This window comes from Crotalus tigris, unplaced genomic scaffold, assembly GCF_016545835.1.
Source record: "Crotalus tigris isolate CLP2741 ecotype Arizona unplaced genomic scaffold, ASM1654583v1 scf7180000019068.10715455, whole genome shotgun sequence".
Taxonomy (NCBI): domain Eukaryota; kingdom Metazoa; phylum Chordata; class Lepidosauria; order Squamata; family Viperidae; genus Crotalus; species Crotalus tigris.
Genome location: NW_024097358.1, coordinates 6,803,025 through 6,828,627, shown reverse-complemented (window position 1 = coordinate 6,828,627; position 25,603 = coordinate 6,803,025). Strand labels below are relative to the sequence as shown.

General features: G+C 40.1%; 2 protein-coding genes across 9 annotated transcripts in view; both read left to right on the top strand.

Annotated features, from left to right (window-relative positions):
* The window catches only part of WIPF2 (WAS/WASL interacting protein family member 2), a 40,793-nt gene extending 35,025 nt beyond the window's left edge, over positions 1 to 5,768 (top strand). For all 7 annotated transcript variants that reach the window (XM_039359316.1, XM_039359312.1, XM_039359317.1 and 4 more), the window contains one exon: positions 784 to 5,768. In XM_039359316.1, the coding sequence (XP_039215250.1) occupies positions 784 to 824 (41 nt within the window). In that variant the 3' untranslated portion in view covers positions 825 to 5,768. The remainder of the gene's footprint in view (positions 1 to 783) is intronic.
* CDC6 (cell division cycle 6) overlaps positions 893 to 25,603 on the top strand; it is a 37,724-nt gene continuing 13,013 nt past the window's right edge. The window contains exons 1-6 of one of the 2 annotated variants that reach the window (XM_039359311.1): positions 893 to 1,029; positions 9,788 to 9,984; positions 17,484 to 17,741; positions 19,490 to 19,689; positions 22,188 to 22,363; positions 25,345 to 25,451. In XM_039359311.1, coding sequence (XP_039215245.1) covers positions 9,789 to 9,984; positions 17,484 to 17,741; positions 19,490 to 19,689; positions 22,188 to 22,363; positions 25,345 to 25,451 — 937 coding nt within the window. In that variant the 5' untranslated portion in view covers positions 893 to 1,029; position 9,788. Of the gene's footprint in view, positions 1,030 to 7,496; positions 7,728 to 9,787; positions 9,985 to 17,483; positions 17,742 to 19,489; positions 19,690 to 22,187; positions 22,364 to 25,344; positions 25,452 to 25,603 lie in introns of those variants that run through there. The other variant, XM_039359310.1, reaches the window with a different exon arrangement.

Genomic DNA, 25,603 nt, shown 5'->3' with positions numbered 1-25,603 from the left:
AATAATGGCATTGAATGAGGGTTAGTTATAACAGATTCTCATACTTATGGCTGCCACAGCATTCCACGGTCAAACGTTCACCATTTTTGACCTTCACTGCTGACTTTTATGCAAAATCATGGGAAAATGTCAAGAGGTCACAAATGGTGATCATGTGATCACAGGACACTGTGATCAAGTGGGATTTGCCTAACAGTGCCAACTAGGAACTGCTGAAATAGCCATCACAAGTTGGCACAGTCTCGTGACATTACCCTTATGACCATGTTGCTTAGTGATGCAATTCCCAGTTCTAAATACTGTTATTAAGTGATTGTTTCTTTGATTGTTCCAAATTATGCCAATTGTGCAGCCTTATATATGTTATGCCCATAGTTCTAAAATTGCCATGGAACCATAGTAAACTCATAAGAATGCCCGGTCTGATTGATTACACCTTGGCATTTTTTTGATTGCTATACTGCAGTTCTATTTTATATATATAAAATCACTTTTGCCTTGCCTTTATGGGATTCGAACCTAGGCAGCTTACATGCTAGACAGTTGTATTAACCACCAGGCCACCGGCTCTCCTCCCCTCTTTGTCAGCCGAGTCAAGGGAATATATACAGAAAGTTTTTTAGACAGACCGGTTAGCAAAAAAAAATATATCTATCTATCTTAGGATGAAAACATCCATGTAAAAATTTCGTGGTCTTTTTTGTTTTGGGGTCATGGTTCTTGTAGAAGAAAGCACCTGAATATATAATACCCATATATTAACACCCACTCTTATCTTTTCAGCTACTCGTGGGGCCCCTCCTCTGCCTCCTGTCCCTAGGTGAAAAACAGCAAATGAGCATTTTTGCTTAGCACCAAAACTTGTTCTTAAATTCTCTTCCCACCTCCAAAAAGCATTCCTCAGAAATCTGCATGAAAAATACATTCCTGCTTTTTTTAATTGCAAGAAACTGGATGAACTTATCATTACTCAACTTTCTCTATGCATTTCACTCTCTGACATAAAAAGGCATCTGTTGGCTTAGCCAGGTGAGAATACTCCTGCAGATCAATGCTAATTTCCTCCCTTTCCTGCTATCTTTGTCACAAGGGGAGGGAAACCCACAGTTCATAAACACTACAGTTCAAGAACAAGGGAAGAGTGAATGTTTCCCAGGAAAGAAAACCAATCAGAACAACAAAACTATGGGCCAAGTTGAAGTGGTTATTTATAGATGCTTGCTTATCATAAGGAAGGAAATGGCCACAATTGTATGGATTAGGGAACATTAATTCTTTTTTAAAAGGCTGTGCTATGAAAATAATTGAAATGGCTCCATTTTTCATTGCAGGCACCACATATTCAGTTATTAAACTTTGTAACTTAAAGCAGGAGGAGAAAGATGAACTAAATGACATGTCTTAAAGACAGTTTAAAAAATTGATAAAGCTGCATAAGAATAGTAGTATCTGTAGAAATGCTCAAAAAAGCAGGCAAGTACAGCAGTTACCATGCTATGTTTTGGCAGAGTTGTTGTCTTGCAAATCTGGAACCCTAATCTTTAATTGTCAGTTTCTCCAAAAGATAGCTGGCATCCTAAATGAAGCTTCTCAAAATCTACAGAATAAAAGATACCATGGTAGAGATGAACAGATTGTAAAGTCTAATAGCTATCACTGATTTCTGCATTGTATTAAAAAAAAAAGGCATGACTGTTATTGAGGAACTAGCAGCCCCTGAAAGTGAAAAGAATGATGTCCTGACAAATACTGGGGATGAAGAACTAGTTTATAGCAAACTAGTGGATAAATGTTGCAATACAGTGCTGGCCATAGATAATACATTGAAGGTGCTATACCACTATAGAATAAAATATATATTATATTCCAACTTATTAGAATTTCTGATACCTGAATGTCCTGTGTCTTCAGAAGATCCATCTTGCTCTCATTAACAAAAATGCCCAGCTTCATTGTCTTATCCTATGAATATTTTTCAGACATAATCAGTCTTGAGAATGTAACCATCTATTGCTGAGGGATGGCAAAACATCTGAGAAGTATTCTGTTTTTTTGCTGAGAAGTGGATGGGCGCTGGCTACTACCAATTCCAGAGCGTCATTGACTGTCTGAAGGTCCCATTGGCATACATTCCAGTCTAGTAATGGGGAACATACCTTTAATGGCAAACTTCCAGTTAAAATTTTTAAATGACATACCATTTTGTTCTAGCTCAAAGCTGATCTTTAGTGGTTAGTACCTACTTCAATGAAATAACTTTGGAAATGATAGAAACTGGTGAAATTCCTTCATATTTTATTTTTGCTGGTTATACACAATTGACAAAGTTTTCTGTGGTTCTTGCACAGACATTTTATGAGGTGGAGGGTTGTCAGTTATGTTTGTGTCTTTTAGGATGCTTGTTAGGTCCTTTGCAAGAATGCCACTAATTCCAGCTAGGCCTCTTGGTGGTGTCATAGGAAATTCTATAGTGCTGGCCTTGTCTCTGAGATCAAAAGAGGTATTTACATTTGGCCTTTTCCCAGTATCAGAAAAAGGCCAAGGATGGATTGCACATCTGCTTCTCAACATAGTAGTTTACACTGCTGAAGACTCCCCTATGGGGATGCATCTCTCTCTTTCTCTCTGTCTCTCCCTCTCTCTCTTCAGATAAATTTTTTAGAAAGCAGATTCCAGCAGTAAAAATGCCCAGTTCTGGATTAGACACCACTAAGCAGACTCTGAAGCAGAAGCAAATTTTTCATCTCATTTTATCTCATGCTCTGCAGTTGGTTGTAACATCAAGCTTAGATTGCTGGTTGGTGTTTTGCCTTATACAGTGGTTTTGTTATGTATTGGTACCAGATTTATTATAATTATTATGTGTATTTACTTTTAAAATGTGGCATTGGGAAATTTGTGTTATAATGATAAATATTGATCTATTTTGTATGTTGTAAAAAGTTTGTTGACTTGCTAGCCCTACACTACAAAAATTCCTTTACCACCTAATTTTTTTTTATGATGATGGAAATTTGTCTGCTTTTAAGTTAATGACTGGGCAGTCCCTCATGTTGAGGGACTAATGCTTGGTCAGAGGAATTTCTTTTTTTCTTCTGAAAGAAAATTAAATCTTATCCAGCATAACTCGCTGGGAAGAGAAGTTAAATGCACTGTGCATTTTGGGGAGGGGTATTAATTTTTTTTATTATGTTCTGTATAATGTTGGCTTCCAGTGAGTATATCCTGTGGGAAGCACTGTGAAGGGGGTTCTTAAGCTTGAAATGGCAGTCAAATGGAAACTGAATACAAGAGGCATACAGTCATACTTGCACATTCTGGTCCAAAACGCTGCTTTATTTCTTCTTGCTGCCTCTTGCCCACATCCCTTCCTGGGCCAAGTTGTCTGGTGGTTTAATTATGTGAGTGGGCAAGATGTATTTGCTTTTCCTTGCTAAGGCAAGAGTTTTGTACATAGTGAATTTAGCACATACATTTTCATACGCATTCTGAAAACATTCAGAGAAACCATATATTTGCAACTAGCACTACCAAGATAAAAATCTTAATTGTCTTATAAATCACTTTCACCAGTCTAGTGCCCCCATTTGTGTTGGCTGCAATATCCAATAATTCTAACCAAGGTAATTATGTTGGTTAAAACTGATGGCAAGTATAGTCTTATCATCTGTGAGATCCATTTTAGGGGAGACTGCCTTAGGTTGATTTTGAACTTACAGTCTTAGTTGCTCAGAAAATCTTCTATTTGTATCTGGGAAACTAATTTTGTAGACTCTCACAGAGTCTTCATCCCAGTCTTCTTCTTGCTATTGTTTTAATGCAATTTAAAGTAGAATATTAGGAAATGTTTTACACTCTTTTCCTATGGTACCTCTAGTTTTAAGGATGGTATAGGTTAAAGTATGATTTTTTTGTTCTTCACAGTGTATCTGATCTTTTCTTAAGGTATGAAATGATAGAAATATCAGTTCAGTAATATCTAGTTTCTTTAGTTGACCCAAGAATTTTTAAAAGTTTTATCTGTCTGATTTCTTGAGGCAATTCTACAGTTTTATATTGTTTATCAACAAATATGCCCACACAAAGAAGATTCAAAAATCTTTATATGATTTCTTGAGGCAATTCTACAGTTTTATATTGTTTATCAACACATATGCCCACACAAAGAAGATTCAAAAATCTTTATATGTACAAGAGGTATACAGTGATGCTGTGAAGGCTAATCACAATCTACTAGTACAAAATGAGAGGAACCATTGCAAAGAACTGTGTGTCCTGCTATCCTGTAACTAACTGTAAGTTTCAGATGTTGTGAACATGAATTTTAAGAATTGGGTTTTTCTCTTATTTTTGATGGTTTAGGAGAGGGCCTTTGTAGCTTTTTAACTCTCCCCCAGATTTTATGCAGCCCTTTTCCATGCTGAAATATATCAATTTTCCATTGCAGCTGTGCAGGTATGCCAAGGAAAAGGCTTTTATGAGGGGTGTAATGTTTGTGTTATTTAATAGCAAATGCTTCAACCTTCATTCATAGTGCCTTATCCTTAAATAGCTCCCAATGGAGTTTTGTATCTGTGTGCATGCATAGAAATTTGGCTCTTGCAAGCTTCATGCACACTCTGTCCTCCCTCACTGTCTATGCTCAATAGTTTCATTTCTATTTACTGCAGAAACACTACTGAGAATAGTTCCTGTAGTTTCAAGAACCAGAATTTGAGTCGATTGCACTGCTGCTTTTGTTTCAGATCTGATCTTTCCCTTTCACAGAAAATGTCCTTTTGGAGTTTTTCCTTTGCAAGTGTTTCAAGTAAATTTCTTTAGGTTCTTGGGGCAGTGAAAGAATTCTTGAGTCCATTGCAAGGACACATGTGGACTTGTTTTAAAGAAAAAATTTCTTAATGGGACTTGCATGTAATAGTCTTTCATAATTTTATTATCCTGATTAAATAATTGTGAGAATTCTCTTGATGTGGCATTAGGAGGAGTTTGATTTTTAAATCATTTTGATAATTTTCACATTAAACAGTCAAATACTTCATGTTCATCTGAATTCCACAGATGATAAACATACTGTAGATCAGTGTTTCTCAAGCTTGGCAAACATATGTGGACTTCAATTCAGAGAAGGCTGCTAGCTGACTGGGAATTGAAATCACACATCTTCAAATTGCCAAAATTGAGAAACACTGCTGCAAATCATTTTCCTACATTTTTTAAAAATATAAACAGTCCTTTTTTTAAATTGCTCTCTCTTAGTGGGATCTTTCAAGAACCATTGCCTCTCAGTTTTTTCCCCCACTTGTACGGCACAATAATTACTGTATCAATCAACAGAAGACATGACTATACAATTTCCTCTCAAAGGTAGAAGTCATTACTCGTTTGGGAAAATGCAAAGTGCTCCAAGTACAGTATAATTATATAGCTCTGAATGGGAAGATCATTCCCTCTTCCTCTTCAATCTGTATCATTAATCAACCATCTTAGTTTCAACATGCAGATCAATCATGTTCCCTACAGTTGAGATGAGAATAGCCTGTGAAGATAGCATATATTGAAAGGTTGATTTTGGGGAAGGAGAAAAGAACATTATTTTTATTCCCTAGTAGCTATGTTTGATAATGCTGCCTCTTTTAATATTTCACTACTTCATAAGACACTGTATCTGACCGCAGGAAGTGGTGCTGTCTCTTATTAAAATTGTAGCTGCATTGACTGATGCAGAAGTGAGTCTGTGTCCATGATCTAATAAATTAATCAAATACAAATATTGTTTCTGCAATTTGTTCTCTGTTTAAGCACATGTCACTAATATCTAGCATTGAATATGTCAGGTATTTTTATTTATATCCCATTATATTGATCCAGGGTTATTTGAGATTTCACAAATCAGTCCACAAGAAATTCACACAATCTGCTTTTAGAGACTTTTGAGGAAACGAAGAGCAAACCAATAATTTTTTGCATTGAGCAATTTCTAATATAACCTAGAGTACAATTTTTGCTATGATTTATTTTATTTTCATGTATTTTTCTGACTGAATTGTCAAATGCAGATAGGCCATAGTATTCCCCTTTTCCTCCTGCCTCTTTTTTTGAAGAAAGTTTGCTGTAGGAAAGGAAGTGATAACTTCCTTTATTATATAGATCAGTGGCTCTCAAACTTTTCTATACCCCGCACCCCTAAAATGCTTCTGATATATTCTCGCACCCCTTACAAAAGTTTGAAATAACGGCAACGAATTATGCATATAACTATAATTTTGAAAACCCACGTTTTTGCATCCCCTGGAATATCACCTCGCACCTCTGGTTGGGAACCCCTGGTATAGATAAACCTCAATTAACTACTGCCTCATTTTGTGATGATTCTAACTTATAATAGTGCTGAAAAAGTAGATTTACAACTGGTCCTCAAACTTACAGCTATCACAGCATCCCATGGTCAGCTGATTGCCATTTGTAACATTTCCAGTCAGATTCCGCCCAGCAAAATCAATTGGGAAGCCAGTAGGAAGTTGAAAGTTGTGGGCATGAGATACCATGCTGAATGATTGCAGGTGATTTGTTTAACAATTACAATGAAACTGACATTCATAGGTGTGATTGTTTGATTCACTTAACAATAGTGCTGCTTAATGATGTGATTATTGGTCTCAGTTAATGATTGTTACATGAGGACTACCTATACAATGAATTTCCCAATGAAACCCATATTTTTAAATTATTTTCATGAATGTTTTGACAGATCTGGAAGAGAAGGATTTGTATGTTTTTGAAATCCTATTTGTTTCCTATCAAACTATGACAGGTATCATGATTAAAACATTTAGCACTTGCTACTCTAAAATTTGAATCTGATCTAATCTGAAAATAGATTTACATAGCCTATGGAACTCATATGTATCAAATTAGGCAATTAGTGAAAATAGTATATGCTGTTACATTTGAAAGATTATGTGGTACTAAAGGCTGAAATGTATACAGATATACTAACCAAGAACTATAGAGGCTGTAAAAAGTCGTGTCACCAATTTAGTTATTCCCAGATGCTTTGGACTACAGCTGTCATAAATAATAAATTAGCCAGTTTGCTCACATATTATATGGGAATTGTAGTTTTAAACGTCTGGAGAGCATTGTCTCTGCTCTGCTACAATTTCCATTTTTACTTCCAAGTGGAAACACTCGATAGTTTTCGCAGCCTTCCAATTTACAGAATTCACAACCCGCAAAAATTCAGCTCCCGTGGCTTGTATGAGCATGCTCCTTCCCCTCTAGAAAAAAAATTACGCTGAGCGCGCTTTTTTTAGCTGCTTCCCTTTCATTTTGCAGCAAGGTTCGATGGGAAATGTAGTTCTGTTTGCTAAGAGTGGCAAGCGACTCGTTTCTGCTATCTTATCCGGGAAGGAAGATCCTCCTGGATAACTGGTGTAGTGCTGTATTGCACTATTTTTTTTTTTTAATGTGAAAGAAGAGGGGGGGGGAGATAAGTTGAGCTGCAGGGAGAGTGGCGTAGAAGGGGCAGGGCCAATGAAATATGCGTTCGGCGCGAAGAGTGGCGATTGGTTGGAAAGGAGCAGCACCGCTTGGAATAACCAATTGGCAATAACCGAACGGCTAGAGCGCGCGAGGAGAAATTTTGCCAGTGAATCGGGAAGAGGTGAGCGAACGACAAGCGTGATCCGGTGTCCTAACTCGACAAGCTCCCAAGGATTCGGTTTATGGTGGGTATTGGATCTCGGGGCAGTCAGGAAAGGGAAGTATAGAGATTGAGGAAGGGAACTTTGTATATGCTGGAAAGAATCAGCTGTCCAGCGCAAGATTTAAAACCAGAATATGCTGCCAGCGAGCCCGTGCCCGATATATTGGACGGTAGTTCCCGTTTCATAGCATTTTTTTTTAATACTAGGTTTGGGGATAATTCTGTCAGAAAGGATAGAAGGCGTGGTAGAATGAAGAGGGCATAATGGAGAAGGCCGCGCTAAGGAACACGCGCCATTGAAGCATGTTTGCGTTTCCTTTCCATCTAAGTGGCAGCGATTTGGGGAGGGCGACCCAAAAGAAAAAAAAATATCGTGGGGTAGGAAGAGGCTGGTTGCCCGTTCCCTCGTGCAACTTCTTCCGTGAAAAAGTAAGTCAGCCTTACTTTGCCTCGGATGTTGCAACAACTCAGGGCATGTTGCAACATCCGAGGCAAAGACCATGTTGGCTATAGATAGAGGAGGGAGGTGTTGTGATCCGGAGAACACGAATTTTAAAACTGCCCAACAGTCAAAGCTCTCTGGATTTACAATAAAACACTAAAATAATAAAAACGTGAACAATAAAATTCAAAATACAGACATAATACAGATCAAATAGCTGCAAGGGGGACCAAAATTAATTAGCATGAGAAAATAAAAAGGCCTTCATCTGGTGCAAAAAATAATATCAGTGTGGATGTCAGTTGAACTACTGTTGAAAGGAAATTCCATAAATGGATTGCTACCACAGAAAAAGCTGTCCCCCTTGTAGAGGCCCATCTCATTTCCTTTGGGAAAAGGCTTCATTTAATGGTTTTAATGTCTGGGTAAATATATATATTGGAGAATTGAGAGTTTTAAAAGTTTATTTTGAAAGTCCAAGTGTTAGCATCTAGAACAGTAGTTCTCAACCTTTTTAATGCCGCGACCCCCAACCGGTCATAAGTTGAGGACTACTCAACCGGTCGTAAGTCGAGGACTACTCAACTGGTGCAGCACCGTTTGCAGAATGGGACTTTTGGCTGGCTCAGCAGGGCAGAGACAGCCTGGACAATTCCTACTGGCTTTTGAAAGCCAATAGAATTAGACTCTATTCAAGAGAGTCTATTCTATTGGCTTTCAAAAGCCAATAGAATAAAAGGGAGTAGCACAGCTAAGGAAAAGGGGGGAAAAATGGCGGACCGCGTTGTTTGGCGACCCCCATGAAATGGTCGTTCGACCCCAAATGGGGTCCCGACCCACAGGTTGAGAACCACTGATCTAGAACTATTCTGAAACCAAACTGCTGCTTCAATGCTTTAAAGCTCAGAATTAAAATGGGAGAAATTTTTCTTGTTATTTTTCATTTAACTCATGCTGCCTAGTAGCGGATATATTTAGATGAAACCATATCTGGAAGTATTTCAACACTAGAGCATGAACAAGCAATGGGGCATGTTATGCATCTTTGTGATGTTTGATAGATTTAATAAGTTGGCATCAATCAAAATTTAAAGCTAGGATGAGTGCATGTTTTCTGATAATGTTTAGGATTTTATTACATTTAACATTACAAAGGAAATAAAGAATAAGGAAAGGATAAGCAAACAAGGGATGAAGAAACAAACAAATTGCAAAATAATTGTAATTAAACTTGAGAACCAAAATACGCTCAGAAGAGTGGGACATGCAAAATCCCTGGTGATTCCTTGGATATATCAATGTATTTTTACTGGTAACATTATGGAAATGGTTGACCGCTGTCTTCTAGGATTGTTTTTTAATTTCTCAGTCTACTCTTGAGGTTTCATTCTGGTCTCCCTTTCAAGTAGCCAGGTTTGACACTTGTCTGAATTAAGATAATATTTCCCTCCTGTTGGGTAGGAGGGAAATATTCTATACTTTAATCCATTTTGATTTTGTTGATGTAAGAAAAAAAATATCAACAGCAGATAGAATACCTGGTCTAGCTAACTTATAGACTATTTGTAGAGTATTAGAGATTTGTAGACAATACTTTGTGTAGTTTGAATACTTATCTTTTTTTCTATGTTTGGTTCTAGTATGTTCATCATGCCCGGTACCAGGTCACAGTCCCAGAGCCAGAAGACTATAGACTTTCCAAAGCGAAAATCAGTTAGGACACTTCAGAAATCATTGGAGAAAAAGAAGGGTTCCCATCTAGATTCAGCAACAGTACCAGTCTCTTTGTCATATTCGCCAAAACAGGTCTTGCCTCTCAGTCCCCACAAACGCATAGGTAAGTTGTCTTTCCTTATACCTCCCAAATATCGTAGCATAATGTTGAATCATTATCTTAAAGATCATTTTCTTTAAAATTAAAGTAATAGAAAGGGTTGACAAACTACAGGTAGTCCTTGACTTACAACTGTTCATTTAGTGACCGTTTAAAATTACAATGGCACTGAAAAAAGTGACTTATGACTGTTGCAGATGTCATGTGATTTACATTTGGATGCTTGACACCTGGTTCATATTTATAATGGTTGCAGTGTCCTGGGGTCATGTGATCCCCTTTTGCAACCTTCTGACAAGCAAAGTCAATGGGAAGCCAGATTCACTTAATAACTGTTATTAATTTAACAACTGCAGTGATTCACTTAACAAATGTGACAAGAAAAATAATAAAATGGGACGAAGCTCACTTAACAAATTTCTTACTTAGCAACATAAATTTTGGGCTCAGTTGTGGTCGTAAGTTGAGGACCACATATAATTGCTTATAAATGGAAAATTTCCAAAATATATGAATCCAAAATATTCAAAGTTGAATGTTAAAAATACTATGATTTTGCCAAATTGAATGGTGAGATTAGACAAATTATGCGCTGAATTAAACTTGCCTATTCGATTCTTTGGCATTCTAAGTCTATAAAGGCACAGGCTATGACACAGTTATTTTTGCGGGAAATGTTAAGTCTCGTACTGTGTATAGATTTAAGCACATATGAAATAAAAATGCTAAATATTATCCTCTGATTAATGTTTACAACTATTAAGATTTATTAGATTTATGTTCCATTTTTCCTCCTGGAGCTTAAGACTATATGCATAGTTCCCACCTCCATTTCCCCCCTACCATAAAAACCCTGTTAGGTAAGCTAGACAGAGAGGAGCATACTGGCCCAAAGATACTCAATGAATTTTTGTATTTGAGTATGAAGTTGAACTTGTATCTCGCATATCCTAGTCCTGTATCCTAATGATTATAACAGAATGGCTTGCTCTTCTAGTTAGCTCTTTGTTACTCAACTAAAAATTAGAAAACTAATTTATGCAAAATGAATTAACAACTCTCTTGAACAATACTGGAGAAAATTAGTTCTCTAGTACAGGAGACGGAGAATCCACCAATGGGTTTTCTCTGTCTGCCTGCTCTTGAGACCAAGTAGCCAAACTTGACATGCCCCCTCTTGCTAGGAGATCCAGTCTTAACTTGGTCTCAGCTCTTGAAGACATGTCAGGTTTGGCTCTCAGCAGATAGCAGGTTAGAAAACTCCATTGGTGAATTCTCCTTCCTTTAGTTCTTCCAAGTATTGCTAAAACAACAATTTGGTATTCCCTTTAACAAAGGTTCCCCACAAGCACTGGGCTAAATCAATCGTGATTGAGGTGTGTGTCGGGGGGGGGGGGGTCCTTGCAGCTTCCTTACCTTCTTTTCCCCAGGGCTTTGGGGGAAAGCTTCCAAGCAGGGGCTGCTTGGAACTTTTCCCAGGTTCTTCTTTCCCCCCTTTTTTTTCCTTTTTTCTTCCCTTTCTGGGGATTCATTTTCAGGCTGCGGGTCTGAAATTCAATTTTGAATTCAGGCCTCCGGAATCTCTCAGGCAGCCGAGGACAGTCGCGGGCGCCATTTTGGTTGTCGTTAAAGGCAACGAAGTCAATTTAAGCTTCATTCTTGCTTGCTGCTCGGAGGCAGCCTTACGGAGCAAAAGTCAGCCTCTTTTTTTTTTTTTTGCCAGCTGCTTGGAGGCAGACTTACGAAACATATTTTCGGCGCAACGGTTAACACTACCACCACGAGTGTCCCAGTAACAAGACCTTGCTTCTAAGGCCACGAAGACCGTTCTCAGTGCAGAACGAGTAGCGGCCGCCATCTTGGGGCCGCCAACAGGGACGAAGAGCTGCGAACGGCCTTTTTTCGGCATTTCAAGCGCTCTGTCTCATCGGTGGCTCAGTTTACACAGCCCTTTTTAGGGCTTTAATTCCTAATTTTGCTGCTTGTCCCTGGGGCGTAAATTGCGAGATCACCTTCTGACAGCCGCCATCGTAAACGCCATGTGGGGGCCTCTTTAGGCCCAACGGGGCCTATTCACAGCAATGGGAACACCATCTTGAAAACCACGTGGGGGTTTCTTTAGGCCCAACGAGGTCCACTCATAGTAGTTGGCCTGACTTAGGCCGCATCTGGGGGGGGGGTTGTCTCCCTTTACTTACCTTTTACAATACAATACAATTTGTGTAGCTGCCAATTGAGCCTGATTCTTCCTGTTCAGGACACCTTTTTCCTTCAGGCCCTCTGCGTCCTCATTGGGACATATTTTTTTGCTGGTGCACATTAACTGGCCACCTAAGGCCTCTGAGTGGAGCCCGGAGAGTGGCCCCAAACGTGCCTTTGGCATCTGACTCAATTGCCGTGACCAAAGCCCAGAGAGAAATTTTTTCTGGTCAGGGGAGCAGTCTTGTTACTTGTTCCAATTTCGCTTCCGCCAACTGTTTGCCTGCCAGAGATTTGTCTCAGTTTCCCTAGGCTGCTCATCCAGGATGGAGGGCTCCACGATGCCTCAGCCCATGAGCACTGCCCATCCTCCAGTTACGGCTGCCACAAATCCTCTGAACAGGAGGTGGCAGGCAAGCTCAAATCTAAGGCTAAGACCACGCTCAAGAAGTCTTCCAAGTTGGCGGAAAAGCAAGCTAGCTGTAGGCACCAGGCTCTGGAGAAGGAGTTCTCCAGAGCGCAGAGGCAGGCCGGATTAGAGGCGGATCAATTGGCGGCTCATGAATTTGACCTTCCCTTAGGTCCTTCAATTTCGGCTCAAGGCGTGTGGTCCCCCACAGGGACCCCTGTCACACTCAGCTCTCCTGCATTGATTCATCACACAACAACAGCTCCAGGTTCAGTCTCAGAGGCCACCTTCACTCCTACGGCTGCAGGGCTCAGGGGACCAGACATCGGAGACATTTTCTCCAATGGCCGCCTTGAGGCCTTGCTATCTAAGGTTGTGGACCAAGCTCTAGCAGAACGGTCCTTCCATCCACCTAGTCAGGTGGTTTCCACATCAGCTATGCCACCTTATGTTCCTCTTACGGGGCTCCCTATATCTCATGAGCCCATGTCTCCCGCACACTCCTCCATGAGCGGCTACTCGTCCCCACAAGGTGAGGAACAGCCAGACTTTAATCTGTCAGAGGAGGAGGAACTTCCCCCTGAGCCCTCCCCTTCAGGAGGCCTATTCAATCCAGCCCTGTTTCTTACAGTGCTGCGCAAGGCCACATCAACAGCAAACATAGGATCAGTTCCCTCAGCCACAGGCAACATCGGATTCCAGCCCAAATCCGATATTTTTTGAAACGGTGGCAACCCAACATCATGTTCCGTGCCCCTCTATTTTTCTTAAAGGGATCAAGAAACAATGGGCCTCCCCTTCCTCCTTCCCTTCCATAAGCGGGACTGACAAAAAGATATTTAGCACCTCCACAGACCTCACTGATGCACTGGAGGTCCCCAAGGTAGACGAAGCCGGGACCCCTTTGGTATCCCAGACTGTGGTCGCTGGAGACTTGTCGGAGACGCTTAAAGCGGACGACAAAAAATGGGAACAGACCTTCTGGAAGACCCATCAATCAGCAGCATGGGCAATTAAAACGGCCACTTGTGCGAACTTTTTTGTCCGGAGTACCCTTTTATGGCTACGTCAACTTCAGGCCAGAGTCCCTACTGAGGACATTCGGACCCACCAGGATCTAACCAAATGCTGGCAGCCACTGAGTACGCTGCAGATGCAACGCTTCAGTCGGCCAACTTTGCCTCTAGGTCTCTAGCATCCAACATCACAGCCAGAAGGATGCTATGGCTGAAACACTGGCAGGCTCACGCCAAGGCCAAATGGCGTCTAGCAACTGCTCCTTATCTGGGCAATAATTTATTTGGGGAGGCCCTGGCTCCGTACCTTGTAGAAAACAAGGACAAGTGGAAGGTCATGGCTCACTTGAACAAAAAGTCCGACAAGCGTCCCGCTCCATATTTTTGTAGGCAGTCCTTTCGGCCGGCAGCAGGTCCAACGGTCACTCAGCCCTCCTGCTCATACACTCCCAGACAGGAGAGACCACATGACCATCCTTATGACACACCAGGCTTTCGGCCCAGACAGCAGAGCCAGTCTAAGCAGCCATTTTGAGGGGCAGGATGCCCCTACAGGAAGTCCAAGTGACTCCTACACTGTTCTTCCCATCGGGGAAAGGCTGGCCCACTTCTTCCACCAGTGGGAACTCACTTCCACGGACAACTGGGTCTTACAAACCATCCAGTTTGGTCTGTCCCTGGAGTTTCTAGCCAAGCCCCTGGACCGATTCATCACCTGTTCCGTTTCCAGGGATCCACTCAAACAGGGACTCATGCAGGAGGCCATTCAACATCTTCTAGAGATTCAGGCCATAGAACCGATACCACCGGACCACAGGGGAGGGGGGTTCTATTCCATCCTCTTTGTGGTTCCCAAGGCCTCAGGGGGGTGGAGAGTGATTCTGGACCTCAAAGATCACTTACAAAAAGTTCAAGATGCAATCACTCCAGTCCATCCTGGGGGGCATCAGACAAGGAGACTTCCTGGCGTCAATAGACCTCACAGAAGCGTACCTCCACATCCCTATCCATCCAGCTCACCAGTGGTTCCTCAGGTTCTGTTACAGGGGCAGGCATTTCCAGTACAAGGCCCTTCCTTTTGGCCTTTCTTCGGCACCCAGGGTGTTCGCCAAGATTCTGGCCATAGTAGCCGCCCAGTTGAGGAAAATACCAATACGCGTCCAGTGTTACCTGGATGACATCCTGATCCAAGCGTCATTCTTCCAGGCAGCTCAGGCGGACCTGAAATACACTATTCAGGTTCTTCAACAACATGGCTTCTCAGTCAATTTTCAAAAAAGCCAGACAGTTCCCTCATCCAGGCTTCTGCACCTGGGAGCCGTTACAGACACCACAAACTGCATGGTCTATCTCTCCCAGGAGCAATTGGTCAGCATCAGGGACCTGGCTCGCCAGGTGTACAGGGAACGTACTGTCCCATTGTTCTTACTCTCCTAACTGTTGAGAAAGATGGTCTCCTGCATAGCCATAGTTCCCTGGGCCAGACTCTATTTGCGGGACCTCCAATGGTTCCTCCTACCATTCCAGCGGGTGAATGCCAGTGCATCCAACTGTCAGGTCAGAGTCCCGGTTCACATTTGCAGGTCACTGCGCTGGTGGTTCTCACAAGTGGTGACCAAAGGATCACCCTTCAAGGAACCGGACTGCATCACCATCACGACAGACGCTAGTCTGTTCGGTTGGGAAGCTCATCTACAGTCTCAGTTTGCGCAGGGCCGTTGGTCCCACGCAGATTGAGACACAACATCAATTGGCTGGAGCTCAGGGCCATCCACCTAGCTCTTCGCCAATTCAGGGGACGTCACATTCTGATCCTTACGGACAACGTGGCGTCCAAGGCACACATCAATCGTCAGGGGGGCACCAGGTCCCTTATGTCCGAGGCACGGCTCCTGGGTTCCTGGGCAGAGTCCAACCTGGCCTTTCTCAGGGCTAAACACATCTCGGGGGTCGAGAACCAGCAGGCAGACTTTTTGAGTCGCGCTATGGTGCACCCCTCGGAGTGGGGGTTGCATCTGGATCTGTTTTCCGAGATCTCCCACAGGTTCGGCCATCCAATCCTCGACTTGTTTGCGTCATCAACCAATGCCCAACTCCCTAGGTACTACTCCGGCTATTTTCTTCCAGGGGCGGAGGGGACGGACGCCTTGCAGAACCCGTGGCTACAGGGTCTCCTCTATGTCTTCCTTCCACTCCCACTCATACCGGCAACCATCCGCAAACTACTACAGGAGCAGGCGGAAGTGATCCTCGTGGCCCCATACTGGCCACAGAGGCCATGGTTTGCTGACTTGGTGATTCTTTCCCAGTCTCCTCTGTGGAAGATTCCTCCACATTGCGTGTCCTTACACTAGGGGTCCCTCCAACACCCGGACCCTCAATGGTTGCACTTGACTGTCTGGCGCTTGAGCGCAGCATCATGACACAAGAATTGTTTCCCCCCCGCTCAATTACCATGATTCAGGCCTCTCGTCGCCCAGCAACCAATCGCATTTATGATTCTACTTGGAAAATTTTTTGCCATTGGTGTAGAAGGCGACAACTGGATATCTACAAATTGACCGTCCCTCAGATCGTAGATTATCTTCTGGACGGTCTGGACAGGGGCCTGGCCCCTGCGACTATTCGCAGACAGGTGGTGGCTCTGTCAACATTACTCACTTGTGCGGATTCAGTTCCCTTAGTTCACCATCCTAGGATTCGCACCTTTATCAAGGGTGCATGCAACACCAGGCCTCCCATGGTACATAGGTACCCATCTTGGGAATTGCCTTGCATCTTTCGCGCTCTAACAAAACCACCCTTTGAGCCCATAGCGACTATTCTGTTACGGAACCTATCTCTTAAGGTTGCGTTCTTAATCGTCATCACGTCAGCCAGACGTATCTCTGAGCTGGCTGCTCTATCGGTCAGGAATGACCTTTGTATCTTTCACAGCGATCGGGTGGTCCTTTGTCTGGACCCCGCCTTTGTGCCCAAGATAAACTTGCTCTTCCATAGAGCACAGGAAGTCATCTTACCAAATTTTTGCCCCAATTTTTCCCATTACTTGCAGCAGCAGTGGCACACACTGGATGTCCGCACTACGGCGTTACATGAAACGCACAGAACCTTTTCATAGGTCTGAGGCCCTATTTGTTTCTTTCCATCCGGCTTCTCTGGGACAGAAGGTTTCCGCTAACATTATTGGCAGGTGGATCAGGGCCTGTATCGCGGAGGCGTACCAGTCCTCTTCTCTGCCTGCTCCAAGTCATCTTACTGCCCATTCCACTTGCAGTGCTGCGGCATAGACCACTCAGGCGTCCATCGAGGAGATTTGCAGGGCTGCGACATGGTCCTCGCCCTCCCCGTTTATACGCCATTACAGGTTTGAACGTTTCGCTTCACCGGACGCCTCCTTTGGCCAGAGGGTCCTCCAGCAAGTAGTTTCCGGAGACTCTAATCCAGCCTTTTCTGTTCCCCACCCATTGGGACAGTGAGGCTTTGGTATGTCCCATTGGTGGATTCTCCATCTCTGTACTGAGAAAAAGCGTTCAGGTAAGACAATGCCCCTTCTAATGACATTTCTATAAATAGACTTATTTACAAAGAATTGAGTTTCAACTTTTAAAAATTACAAATCCAAGTGTTTTGAACTTTACTATTGCAAGAGATTTCCAACTAATGAATTAATAAGAGCGAATCATTAAAAAGTTCACAACAAAAGGTTTCCTTGAAACTCCACCCATTACCTCTGAGATAGTATTTTTAAAAAAGGCTTGAGTATCTCAAAATGAGACTTTTAATAAAAGGACAACATTTTAAAGAAGTCACTTTGTGTAGATGGTCTAAATTTCACCTATTAATTTCTACACTAGATATCTCTTTGTTTCCTCTAGGTGATGACAATCTCTGCAATGTTGCTCACTTGTTACCTTGTACCCCAACTAAGCAGAGTAAAAAAGAAAACACCTTTCCAGCAACTTCCCCCAGGGTCCAGACTTTACTCTTTAGTGAACATTCAGTCTCCAGGACTCCCACCAAGTGCAGCAGTTTGGTTCAGTCTCCAATACAAAGGAGCCAAGAAACACCTACTACTATGCAGTGTTACTCTCTTAAAAAACAGCGAGTACGAACTCAACTGTTTAAGCCAGAAGGTATGTAACAAGGATGGGCAGCTAGGACCTATTGTTTCAATTTGTCTTTTCCAGTAACTTTAGTATCAAAAAAAATTCCTTCAGCTCTATATTATTTTATTTCTTTATTTAGTAATTCCATTTATATAGCTGCCTATCTCAAAAAGGGGACTTGAGGTTGCTAATAACAATTTTTAAAAAACAGCAAAAAGCAAGAATGGGCAATCACCCACTATGATAAAAGCAAAAGACAACAAGCATCAATACAAATTCAGTGCAAATGTTTTACATAAAATAAATAAAATACTAATATTAGCATATAATTTCTGTTATTGTATAGAATGGGAAGGCTAAGCATGATTCTATCACAAAATAAATGAAATTTTAAGGTGATTTTATGTAGGAGCTAATATAATACTATGAAAAAGATTTTAACTATAGTTAAAAACTAGCTGAATGAATTTATTTGAATCTTCTGATTTGTATTCAGATGTGATTGCTAGAAGACTTGAAATTAAGTCTGCTACCCTTAGTCACCAATAATGTGTTTCTAAGGGACATTCCATTAACATCTGCCAAAGCACTGGATGCTTCCAAAGTGATGTTTCTAAATTTTGTTTGAATTGTTAAGTATTTTTTTCCTTGGCTGGCTGAAAAATGATTTCTTTTTGACCTATAGCCAATCCATCATCTTGCTTTTCCTTTGCCAATATTTTTCCGACTCCTGTGTGGACCTGAGCATTCTCAGAAAAAGAAAAAAGGGGGGATGAAAATCCTGCTTTCCGGCTATCTCACCAAAAATAAAAGAAAATAAAGGAACTACTGTGAAAATAGTAACAAAAAGAACACTTTTCCAAGCTGAAATAGGTAGACTACTTTGAAAGATTGAAAACAACAGGAGAATAAAGTATAAAAGGAAGATTTTTTTAATGGGTGGCTTGAAGGGAACTGAGAAGCCAGCAAATTAAAACTAGGAAAAAAGGATATGCATATGGTGGACGAATTAGAAATGGTTATACGTGTGCATGGATTGGTGAGTGTGAAACAGAAGAAATGGGTTATTAGAATGGGAGAAGTTGTTTTGAGGGGATTGAATTTTAGAGCTTTATATTAGTATTGATATTGGTATTACATATGGAAGAAATATTAATCTTCCTATTTATTGAAAAGTATCCCTAGAAAAAAATGGAAAATTCTATTTGGAAAAGGACATTTTGATAAGGTAAAGAATATTTAATATATAAACATATTTTCTTGGTTATTTTCTAACACATTTTTCAAAAAAATACATTACGATGTTGTAATAATAACTTGTGTGATTTTTTTTCCCCAGGTCATTATGGTAGCCATTTTATTTTGGTGTTTATCAAGAGTTCCCCAAAATCATAATGTATCCACAAGGCCTAAATTCCCTTCACCAAAAGTTAGAATGAACTTGCTGGGCACGCAACCAATTTCTCTTCTTCATTGATCATATTTATAGAATCATATGTTACCGATTTTACAGCTGCAGACAGTGTTAGAAAGTCAAGATAATATATTAATAATATGAAACAGATAAAATGCAATATTTATTTTGCTTAATCTGATAAGGATGTGTAATTGAACAATCTATTTCATCATTAACAAGAACTCAGTTAAAAGTATATACAACTAATTTAGTAGCAAAATTTTACCCATTATAATTTCTTTTTCTAGAAATCAGAATGCTGTCATCTATTGTGTCAAGACATGTTTTTGTTTTATGGTAGCTGTTTATTTTAATGCAGGCACCTGTTATCAACAGGCAAAGAGCCTCCTTCATACAGCTGTTCCAGACCAATTGCTTACAAGGGAAAAAGAAACAGGTGTCCTGCAACGATTCCTCCTGGAACATGTCTGCAGGAAGAAGCCTGGAAGCCTTTATATATCTGGAGCCCCTGGCACTGGGAAAACTGCTTGCCTCAACAGAGCCTTGCTGGATTTGAAGGTAACTGCTGGATTTGACCATGGGTATTAAATGTTCTTGAGATCTTTCTTTGAAACAGAGTGCTTGAACAATTATTGCCTGCTCTGTTGCTGGTAATGTTATTGTGATAGTCATTTGAGGCCTGGGGAAACTTGATGGGAGGGGTGGCAGAGATGGGGGAGGTGCTGCAACATTCCTACAGTTGGTTGTAACTACCTTTTGTGGGGATTTTTTATAATTTTGAATGGTCGCTAAGTCAAAGTTTACTTGTATGCTGTCAATTCTGAGTCCTAATCGACACAAAACATGATTGAATGCAATGTTTGTATTTGTGTAAATAAAAAATAGCAATTTACACTTATTTATCCCAAAGGTAAGACCGGCCTCTACTTTTCTGGCCTTTCAATATAGTGTTAAGACCTGGCTTTGCCAATTGACATGGAGATTGAAGAATGATATGAGACCCTGGGATGGCTGGTAATGTGAGGATGTGCTGCCTGTCTTTTTTAACTTGTAATATCTTATTTTAACTTTGTTCTTAACTGAGTTTTAACTCTGCTGTATTTGTGTTTTTATACCTCTTTTTATGTTTTATTCTAAACTACCTAGTCACTTAGGTGTGATATTCGATGGATGTGATAGATAGATGTGAGAGAGAGAGAGAGAGAGAGAGAGAGAGAGAGAGAGAGAGAGAGAGAGAGAGAGAGAGAGAGATTGGTCCTTGCTCAACAGTTCAGATTAATAGTAGTGTGATCACAAGAAGTCCTTGACTTATAACCACTCTTGTAACAGTTTGAAATTACAACGGCACTGAAAAAAGTAACTTATGACTATTTTTCATGACCATTGCAGCATCCTCAAGGTCACATGATCAAAATTCAGACATTTGGCAATTGGCATGACAGTTGCAGTGTCCTGGGGTCATGTGATCACCTTTTGTGCCCTTCTGACAAGCAAAGTCAATGAGAAAGCTAGATTCACATAACAATCATGTTAGTAACTTAACTTGTGATTCATTTAACTATGGCAAGAAAAGTCATAAAATAGGGCAAAACTCATTTAAAAAGATTTGCTTAGCATCGGAAATTTTCGGCTCAATTGTGTTCATAAAGACTAACTGTATGGAACTGCAACATGCATTCCATTCAAACTGGAGGATTGATGGCGAAGGTTAATACCCCTACATGAATATAATCTTCGAATGAACGTCTTGTTCTTTGCTGTTATAACAATAAGGAAAATTATTTCAACATCAATTTATACTTGCCTTGAATGTGTTTTACTGTTAATAGGGAAACAATTATTTGTTCTTTGCCTCCCCATCTAATGTCTAGGAGCTGAAAAAAGACTTCCTGGACTTTGTCAGCCATGCAAAGAGCAAAAATCATGTGTAACTTGTTAGTCTTGGTAGTGTAGTTGTATAGAAGCATAGGGCTGGAAGGCATCTTGAAGATCTTCCAATCCAATCGCTTCCCAAGAAAGGAGTCCTTGTACCATCCTGAACAAATGGTTGTCCAGTCTTTTCTTGAAAACTTCCAGCAATGGAGCACCCACAACTCTAGGAGGGAAGCTGTTCCATTGATTAATATTCTAATTATATTCTAGAATAAACTGTATTCTAAATTCATTTTCTATTATATTTAATTATATATAGAATGTTATATAATTGAATATATATAAATTATATAAATATAATTAAAATTAAATATTGTTATATTTAATTATATTACATAGAATATCTTAATATTTTAAATTCATTTTTAAGCCTCAGATAAATTTTATTGATTTGATCATGAGCAGTAGGAATAAAATATACGTATTGCCTATTTAATGTAATTGAGTATTTTTATGGCTTGTCACATCTTCCTTTCTCAAAGGAAGGCTTTGTGAACAGGAGGGTTTTCCTAAAATATTTAGGATGTTGCAGTTTAAATAAAGAGAACAGTTGTGTGTTCTCTTTATTTCTCAGCTTAGTAAAATGAAAGTTCATATACAAGAATATTTGTCTATCCTGCACATTGGGTTGTTGCCCCCACTAGTAAGGGAGGTGTTGCTTTTGTTTTATGGCAGCTTATCTTCATGATTCTTCTTGGAGCTCCTAGTGTTCAGAATGCCTTGCAGGTTGCTTTTGGACTCTCTTATAGAATCTAGGTCCATGGTGGTGAACATATGGCACGTGTGCCACAGGTGGCACGCAGAGCCCTCTCTGTGGGCACACATGCTGTCGCCCCACTCCTAGGCCTTTAGCTGTGTTTTATAAAACCTTTTCGCTTTAGGTCTCTGCCGCCAAAAAAAAAAAGGTTCAATCAATCAATTTCAACTTCTTGCAGGGGAAAAAAAGATCTCACAAAGTTGGAATTGATTGATTGAAATTTTTAGTCCCACCCAGTCTGCCGTTACCACCGCAGCTACACCCACCCAATGGGCCACACCCACCCGGCATCCAATGGGTTTCAGTCTCTAAAAGGTTCGCCATCACTGGTCTAGGTAGTGATCAAACTTTCCCACCTTCCTTACAGACAGAACTCATTGGGATTCAGATCACAGTCTTAAATTGCATGGCCTTAAGGAGCTCCCAAGCTGTCTTCCCAGCAATTGCTGAACAGTTGGGCCTGGCTGGAGCTGCCAAAGCAGCCAAAGGTGATGTCATCAGAAAGCTGGAGAAACGGTTGACATCAGAAAGTGCATCGATGGCGTGAGTAGAAGATTTTTTATGGGAGAAGTTTTTTTTTTTTTTTAATTTAGTTATCCATTGGAAATAGGGATGGTATTAGTCATGAATTTATGCTGTGTATGGAAAAACAGCATATTTGGTTGTTTTGGGACTCTAATTTATATGAGAGCATCACAGAATCCCTGTTTGCTTCACAGAAAAAAGTAGCTTGCCAAACTCCAGTGAGCAAATGGCATTTTCTCACCAGAGATGGACGAGTCTGGCCAATAATAATTTGAATGAAATGTTCTGGGGTTAGAGCAATCTTTATAGGAGAATTACATACCTTTCCTATTGTCTTCTCCCTATAATTCCTCCCTGTAAATATATTTAGGTATTTAAGTATGTTCAAGATTTAATAAACTGAACTAATTGGTCCATGGAAATTGGATTTTTTTTTCTCAGATTAAGCCATTTGACAGGATTATTATTGTAGTAATAACAATTGTACCCAGGGAAAGCATTGTAGAAATAAATGCTGAACAGTAGGATCTCTAATAATGGATTTTTATTATTATAATTATCCTCACATAGGCTGATTGGTACTTGGGAGAGTTGTTCAACTCACAGAATCTAGGTATTTTGACCAGATGTGCTATGTATTTATTCTCAGGAGTATATCTAAGCCTCAAATCATTCAGGGCTTGCCCTTGATTAGCATTAAATGAGTAGATACAGCGCTTGATAAATTGAAACTTTTATTTTTGCCTTTGTTTTAAATATATATATTGTTGTTTTAGTTAATTTTGAAAAACATACTAACCCAGATTTTTTAGAACCAGCTTTTAAAACAGTCTTGGAGAGACTATTGGGAGAAATAATTCTTTCCTATATAATACAATCTTCAGTTTATGAGTTTGAGAGAATAACTTCTCTGGAAATGAATTTATTAAAATGCTGGAGATGGCATAAAATAAAGAGATCAATTAAAATATGCTATAAGCTAAGAAATAAGCAAAAAAAATACAAAATTAAATTTAGATTAAATAGCTAGGATTCTATAGCATTGAAAATCTAAAAAGTGCCTTTATCATAATTCTGAAAGAGGTAACAGAAAATAAAATACTACATTTTTTAGGAGAGACTTCCACAATATGGGTCATATTGCTGAAGAGGTCTTTTTTCACATAACCTATAACCATACATTTTTAGATATGGGAAAGAAATAAGATGCCTTTTTTAACCAGATTGTTGGTTTGTCTAGCACATGACAGAGATTTCTGCCCTGCCTTTTAAAAAATGTGATGAACCTGAATGTTTTTAAATGCAGTCACTATTCTTTAAACCAATTTTTTCTTCTACTTTACCCAGAGATGTCAAGGAGTAATATTGTTGTTGCACCTTTCTCTTCCCCCCCCTCCCCCAATGAATAATGAAAACAACAAGCAGGTATATATGGAAGGAGGCAGTCCTTCAAGTATCTTGTCCTTTCATAGGACAAAACTTGCATCTTGCATTTTACTCATAAAAACTTGAAGTCAGTGAATTTGCTCCAGTAGTAGGTTGTTCGAGCTGTTAGAGCAAATTCATTGCTCCACTGTTTATACTATAAAAAACACACTCCCAAAAGCAATCTAACTGCAATATTATATGTCAGTTACAGTTTTGAATACTTATGAAGGTCACAGTGTTAAGTGATATAAATAAGAGATAATTAAAACACAAATCACAGTTGAAAGCACAGATGGTGCAACAATTGAAAATTGGGCTGGGCAGAGGCATTCCTGACCATTGCTAACAGTCTGACCTTTCAGGATCAGTGCCAATTGCAAGAACACCACTACATAATTATTTTCCTAGTACTTCAAGCTTATTGGAAAATCAAAGAGTGGAGTTCTATTCCCAGAGGAGGATATTTGGGATTAGCCATGGCAGCCAAGCCAGCTCCACACCCACATATCAGTCAGGAGAACTGCCAGCACCAATAGCTAGAAAATTCTCCAGAGCATTCACAAATTCTTCCAAAGCCATTGATCTCCAAAGACAGACTAAATTAATGGTTCACCAGACCAGTGCAGAGGTTTTATGTTTCAATAAATGTAAGCACTATTAATAATGTTCATGTAAAATCGTTTTCACCACAGACTGTTAAGCAGGCTGAAACTAAACACTGAATCAGGTCTTGACTCTGGAAACACACTGTGTTGTATATGAATTAATTCAGACAAATTTTTGCTTGAAAACAATGAACTCTTGAATTATTTCAGATGGTATTACCTTGGTTTGAATTTTCCCAAAGCAAGGAAACTGGAGTGATGACTTTTGAAGCAGCCTGTAACAATTAAGGCAAGAAGCTAGTGGATCAGAGGGTTCCCAATATTTAACCTGTTGGCCAGACAGCATTCAATAAAAGAATGGATTTATGATAATCCACTGCAATTCCATCTTTCTTTCCACTGAATCTTGTATTTTGTTATCCTCAAAAGCCTAGTGAATATAATTAGTCAAGCCAATTCCTTTGCCCTTATATAACCATATTTTATTCAAATGACAGTTCAGTTTCTTTATCCAGAATAAAATCTCAGAGTATATTAAGCAGCAACATTTTATGATCTAGTGCAGGAGTGTCAAACTGCCGGCCTGTGGGCTGGACGCATCACAAGGAAACCGCGCCCACCCCGTTGCTGGCAATGGGGAAAAAGTTTCAATACGTTGCGTGACATCACATGACGTCGTGAGTTTGACATGTCTGATCTAGTGGATTTTCCTAGGATATTTATGAATTCATGGGCTTATATATTAAACTATGTGCTTTTTAAAACAAAAAAACATTTTATTCAATTTTCTGGAAGTTGGGAACCTTGCAAGTACCTCAGTCCACTCATTATTTAAAAGTACTACCTGCAGCTAAAGGATATTTTGTTAAAAATTTTTGAATATTTTATTCTTTGTTTATTGTTACATTTGCATATTTTTTTCTCTGGGAAGGTAGTATTCAGTCTTGATGTTTTTCATCCTTGCAGTTTGGTTGTATTAGATGAGATGGATCAGTTGGATAGCAAGGGACAAGATGTTCTCTATACAATATTTGAGTGGCCTTCCCTTCCCAACTCTCGGCTCATTCTCATTGGTGAGTATTAGAGATGTTAAAGCTTTAGCTTGATAGTTTAAGAAGAAGAGTGTTACTATACTTTTTTTGGGGGGGGGGATGCCTAGCCGAGTGCTGGGTATTTTCCAAAGTCTAATTTTGCCCACTATTGATTTCAGTGCCTTTCTTCTGCT